The 6860-nt window shown below is 49.9% G+C and overlaps 1 gene segment (V, D, J or C); it reads right to left on the bottom strand.

The window, feature by feature from the left end:
• The window catches only part of LOC106723343, a 13053-nt gene extending 11338 nt beyond the window's left edge, over positions 1–1715 (bottom strand). The window contains 1 exon segment of the V gene segment in view: positions 1700–1715. Within this exon segment, the coding sequence occupies positions 1700–1715 (16 nt within the window).
• Between the last annotated feature and the right edge of the window lie 5145 nt (positions 1716–6860).

Here is a 6860-nt window from a genome sequence, read left to right as displayed (position 1 = left end):
TGTGTTTTTTGGGACCTGGTCTGAAGCTGGCTCCATTTTGAATAAAGCTGTTGCAAGCGATGTGTGCTGGTGTTTGCTCCCTGCTTGCTCTGGTTAGTGAGTAACAGGATCCATGAGCAACTGGATTGTCATCTCCCTAGTCGTTGGGCTCCGCATGGAGTCGGGGATCTAACAGCTGTCTGATGCAAAATGTCTGGATAGTCAGCCACACTGGCTATGCATCCAGAGACAGAGTACCTCTGGATGTGCAAATACCAAAAATACACTGGATGTCCAAAAAGGCCACTTAGGCGAGCAGGAAAAAAGAATATGCCAAGGCCTAGGACTAAGCAGGCCAGCTATTGCAACGCTTACACAATGCTCTCTGCAGCACAAGCAGTTATTGCATGGACAGGCAAAAGCATGGACAAGGGATGAGGAGGATGTTAAAAAGCTGTCTACTAAGTTCCAGTTATTCAAAGTGTTCAACAACAGGGAATCCCCAGAGCTGGTGTGCCTCGCTACTGGTGACACTCCCCAAGAACTAATTATACCAGACGTGCTGAATGCACAGCAGTTAGGACAAAACATCTTAGAGACATTTGTTGCTGATTGACTTGTGCGTAAAACTGTCATCGTACGTGCACCAACCTCAAAGTTAAAAACTTTTGCTTCCATATATACAGTACAGTTAGCAACAGAAAAACACAGAACAGCAGACCTCAGTCATCAGAGCTGATTGTGAACTTTTCAGACACCTACTTGTATCTATGGATGTCGATCACCTCCTGAGGCAAGAACTCTCTACTGTACTATCACTGGCTACAACAAACGGAAACTTGAGACCAGCAAACAAAGCTTAACTACTCCCCATTTTGGAAGAAAATATTTTGTAGCCAAGTTTGAAAGAAGCCCTGACTCCAACATGTGTAGTGATTGATGGTGTGGCTGTGGCTCAGGCCATGGGAAAACCCAAGGATGCAATTGTCAGAACCAAGAAGTTAGATGCCTATGGCACAGTGGAAAATTCCATTGTTTTGATACATGTGCCACAGTGAAATCCCCTGCTGTCAATCATTAAAGTAGGTCACCAGCAAATAAGTAGGTCGCAGAGGGAAAACTCCGCTATGTAACTATATGCCACAAGAATGGAAAATTACAAGCTTAGAAAAAGTTCCCGCCAACTGCATGCAAATACACACACCACAATTGGCCGGTTCTAAATTATTTGTATTGGTGACTAGCGATTGGCTTGTTAGTCATATAAAAGGTAAAGCAGTTTCCGTCCAGGTTTGGAGAACTCCTGATATTCCTCCAGGTTGGAGAGCGCATTTGTTCTTCAGGTTGGAGCACTCCGCACACACCTCGGAGAAGGAGAACTCAGAGAGCGAGTTCGGAGAGCTCGATAACTCCGTACGTATCTCTGAAAGAACCCAGCGGACTGATCACCCGCTGGGGACTCCCTGTCACTGACCTACCCAACGTACCCCCACTTCATCTTGCATGCTTGAAGCTGGTCACGGACGTCTCATCTCCCGGAAAGCTTTCTCGTTCGGTTTGCAACTGTAATCAAAGTCAATTTCCATCCTGCACTGTGATCACCATCAGCGTAAGTAAAGAAATCTTTTCAACCATTACGCTTTCGTGCCTAGTTCCTCTCCGTCTGTCAACAGTACCCACCCACCGGTTCGGGGCTACCGGCCACAGCCTCTGGCCTTACCACTTGACCGCCACATGGCGACGAGGATGGGATGCGGGGAAGACACGATGGAGATGGAACTAGTTAAGAACTGCCCATGGCGCAGTGGGGACCGCCTAATGTCTGACTTGGACGACCTATGGGCGCACATTGCCTATCATCAGGCAAGCGGGAGGAGTTCGGCCCCGGTCGCGGGTTACTTCTTCCTCAAGGGAAAAGAGGGAGTCGGAAAGGAGTGGGCCGCTCAAATGGGCCCAAGTTCCTTCGGGTGCGTCATGTGCGGAAAAGGGGTCGTGTACCGACCGCGGGACAAAATAGAAACGCTGTCCCTGGCACGGGTGAAAGCAAAGGGCACAGAGGATCCGAACCCTGCCAAAGAGTTTGCCCGTTGCATTCGGTACGCACGGGAAGGTGGGGAAGGAACATCCCCGGACAGGTTCAACTGTCCGACCCTGGCGCCCCAGTCGCGCGGTCACGAGCTGCTCACTCAGCTCCGGGAGAATTTGGAAGTGATGGGCCGCACCGCGACCAAGTGGTCGGGACCTAAGTGGGACAAGGGGAAGATGATTAATGTACTGTTCTGCTCAATGTCACTCGTGCTGCGAGAAAATGCAAACTTGGAGACTCAGTTAGCTACGGTCAGCAAGACCGCCGCGGAACTGGCAGCACGCCAAAGCCCTCTGCTGCCACCAGACAATGGCGCCTAGAAAAAAATGAGCCACCCGGAGCACAAGGGCGGAGCCATAGAAGAACAGGCGGGACTCCAACCAGCGACCCCGCCCCAGGAGGTGACATCACTCCCAACGGCCCCACCTCCTTATCACGGGGAGGAAGCAACCAGCAGAAAATTGTATCCAACCCTCCCACTAGATACAGTCACTATTTCAGCAGCCGCTCACCCTGTAGCGATAACGAAACAATTAACCAACCTGCAGCGTGCAACCACCACCACCACCACCTATCGCACTCGCAACAGGACTGAGCTACAGGAATTATGTAGGGAATCGAAAATGAAACCTACCGAGACACTAGGCATTTGGCTGGGTCGTCTAGTAGTGGAATACGGATCAGAACTGTTAGATCTAGAAGAGGCCAGCTTCTTAACACGTCAAGCCTCGTGGAGTGGATGACATGCTACTGATTTAGAACTGGTAGTAGATAATAACAACTGGAATATTCCACTCCCGTCCCTGTTTGAGGGACAGATTAAGAATAAGTCCCACACATGGCATGACGGAAGACCAGGAAAAGCCTCTGCAGAACAACTTTTACTGGCAATAATAGGGGTGTCTTATTGTTCCTGGAATCCACGGGTACACCAGTTGGGGTTAACACCAGCCCAACAAAGAGGGAACTGGCCTCACCGGTTCCTACGAAATCCCGGAACGGTCCCGACTACCCTTGACGTCATCGAAGCATGCGTGGAGGTTTATGGAGGAGAGGACGCCATCACCCTTCGCCTCCTCCTCACCCCATTAGCTACACAGCCAGCTAGGAATATTTTAAGTCAACTTCCACGGCTGCAAGCCCTCGTGAAATCAGCAACCGCAAACTCAGCCGTCGCCTCAAGCCATCTTACTGCGTACCCAGTTGAATATCAAAGGCCAAGAACTCGTCAATTCGACCCACGGAAGGAATCGATACCACCACCCCAAAGGACACCGGAGGAAAGAGCAATGTTTGGATTCCTCCTAAGCCGCACTAACCTTACTAAACAACAACTACGTGCCATAGGAGATATGGGGCAACAGCAGCTAGCACGTGAAATGGGCTTTCAATACGTCGAGAAGCAAAAAAACGAATAGCTGCCGCCAGTCAGGCCGGCGGCGATACCTTTGGACCTGACCCCACAGATCTTCGCCCGTATACTAAGCTGACCGTTTACAACCCTACTGACCCAACAATACAACGAGAAGTCTCCTTTCTCCTTGATACAGGGGCTCAAGTCAATGTTATAACTCCATCGACGCCCCATACGAAAACCACGAAGGTTATCATGGTACAAGGACTGAATGCCACGGCGACCACTGCAAAAATAAAGTTCTGGGTGATCAACCATCGAAAGCCACTCGAAGCAGTAATAGGAAGCATTAACATCTTGGGAATTCCCGGCATCAAGACGTTTCAACTAAAAGAACAGATACTGCAGGCCCTACCAATTTTTATAGCCGAGTCCAACTGGCATCGACCCACATTATGTAACACAAACCATATGGCGCTACAAACCGATCCAGACCAAGGGTCCCCTGAAGGGGGCATTGGCGGATCTTCTTCGACGCCTCGAACAACAGGGATGTATCCAACCAGTTACAGCCAGCACTCGCCTTTCTCCAGGATGGGGAATAGCAAAACCAGGAAAGCCCGACGAGCTCCGATTGGTAGTAGATTATCGTGAAGCCAACAAGCGGTGTCTACCTCTTATGCAACCAAATCCTCTTACACTGCCTCAATGCCTATACAAAATGGCACAATTTCAAAAAGAATCGTGGCTGGGAACAACCTTGGATCTTAAGGACATGTTTTTCTCCATCCCAATTAATGACACCGAGGGAATACTGAACACGTGCGTCAATGGTACCATGTACAAATGGACAGTCTGCCCGCAGGGGTACCGCAATGCACCTGCGTTGGCCACCAGAGCCATGAACGACACGTTGACTGAATTTCGTTCTTCCCATACTCTGCCTAGCCAAAACCAACTGAGAATTTGGAGTTATGTCGATGACATCGCTATCATGGGACGCAACCAACAAGAGGTAACCCAAGTCACTAATGACCTGATCTCCCATCTCGGCAGAAAAGGATGGACAGGCAATGTGAAGAAATCTAAATTACAGCCCACAGCTGACATCACATTTCTAGGTACCAAATTCATTGGGGAAACAAGGTTCGGTGTAACCCACGGGAGCCCGGACACCAGCCCATTAGAGGGACCGTTACCCACAGACCAAAAGCAGCTTCAACAATTGCTCGGGTATCTAAACTGGTACCGGCATCACATTATGCCAACCCATTTGCCAGTACGTGCAAGACTCCAACGTCAACTGTGCAACAAGTCCCAAAGATTAACACCGTGGACTAAAAGGGATACAAAAGACCTTCATCAGCTCCTCACGGCTAGTAAGACGACGCCACTTCATGCATTTGACTTTGCCAACTCGATGACTGTGACTCTGGGATACACGACCAGTCACGGATGGGCCACAGCCCATAATTCTCAAGGCGAGCCAACATATACCTCTCACCGAACTCTCCAAGCAGCCCAGCACAGATATGGAAGTATCGGAAAAATGCTAATGGTAGGACAACTAGTAGAGTTATTGTCTCACGGACACGGAATCCTTCGAGCACCTGGAGTCACTCTTCTACCCTTGCTGAGCGCCGAAACGCCAGACCCGCAGTTCCAAGGAGAACCATCTACCTGGAACACGCTAGTACTTAACCACCATTATCACTGGCACTGCTGGAAGTGTTAAGATCTAGCACCCAATCCAGATGCAAGGGAAGGCATCCCACCTATCCTCTACGGAACAACGGCTCCTGCTTGGATGGCATCTGACGGTACCACTCGGTGAGATGGAGGCTACGGACTCTATTGTAAGCCCTGCCACGACACTAAACTTTACGTGGGACACAGCTCGGCTCGGAAGAACGAGCTATTAGGATTCAAGGAAGTAATACAACACTGTCTCCAGCACCACGACGGAACACTTCTTACTCCCGTAATTGCAATTGATTCCCAATACATCTACAAGATTGTTACTGGTATGGGAGAACCGACACAGGTAACTTAGGCATCTGGCAAGACATCTTCGATATGTTGTCTACATTCACTATTCTCCCTCTAATTAAACATACTAGGTTGCATAGACCTGAAACTGACTTAGTACACGAGGTCATTGATAAATTATTAGAAGATCCCCTTCGCACAGATGTCGTCTTGACTGCCGAAGAAAGTGACCAAGAGACCGAGGTAGATCCAATTTTGGCCTGGCTGCACGACCATTGGGGACACCCCGGGCCAAGAACTTGTCACACCCGCTGGCGGTTAACTACGAGTAGCCTTACTTCCTATGGGTCAAGAACTGACTGGGAACGGGTAGCCCATGCATGTGAACCCTGTGCCAAGGAAAAGTGCCACCCAACGAAACATCAAATCGGAGCATTAGACCCGCTCCAATCCGCACCAGGAAAAGTCTGGCAAGTAGACCTATTAAGACCCCTACCCGGCGCAAAACCGCCAAATAAAGGACTTGTCATTGTTGATCTTGGTACCCGGAAGCTTCTAGTAATCCCATTGCGGAAAAGTCACGCTGTGGCAGTAATAGCGGCACTAACAACAGCATTTGCAGCCTGGAAGACCCCCAACACAATTCATTCAGATGGGGGGCCGACTTTCAACTCCGTTGCACTCGACAAATTTGCACGCCTGCACAACATCGCTTGGCATCTACACCTCCCATACCACCCCCAATCCAACGGAGTAGTGGAGAGGCACATCGGCCTCTACAAAGAACGACTGCGCCTAAAGGCAAGCGGTACCTATAAACATTGGACAAAAGTGAACCATGATGTCCTCATCTCGCTAAATGCGGACAAAACTCTATGGGATAGATCCATCCCGCGACAACCAGAACCGTGGAACCCAAAATTCACGCCAAGTGAGCTCGTGTGGATCACCATCCCACATCCGCGTCAATCACATCCACAAGTGTACGAGGGAAAAATCGTCCAGGCGGAACCATATCCGAACACCTATACTGTGTGCTTTGAAGAAGACGGGAAGCAAGAACAAATCCTTGCCCACCATAATTGGTTATCCCGCCGTTCGCAACTCCATACAGACACTGTAGCATAAGCAAATTTATTGCTCAAGAATTTTTCTTCGCAGGTTCAAAGCCCAAGATGACAACAGAGAGCCACCACGGACCCCAGGGCCGACGTGCAATATCACCATGCCGAGACCCAGAGCGCGCGATGGCAACAGACGCCGAGGAAGAGAGAGAGCAATACCTGGTGTCATGACCCAAAAGGCATGCTTGTGTGTGTGCTTCGGCACCAGAATTATCCCCGCCAAGTTGCAGCTTCATTGCACGGGAGAGTTTCCTGTTGCAGAGGAAACCCCGGTGCAGGGACGAGTTTCCCGCCTTTTCTGCAGCTTCTTTTGCAGAGTGCATTGCTC

This window comes from Alligator sinensis, unplaced genomic scaffold, assembly GCF_000455745.1.
Source record: "Alligator sinensis unplaced genomic scaffold, ASM45574v1 scaffold1080_1, whole genome shotgun sequence".
In the NCBI taxonomy this organism is placed as follows: domain Eukaryota; kingdom Metazoa; phylum Chordata; order Crocodylia; family Alligatoridae; genus Alligator; species Alligator sinensis.
This window is presented reverse-complemented; position numbering and strand designations above follow the sequence as displayed.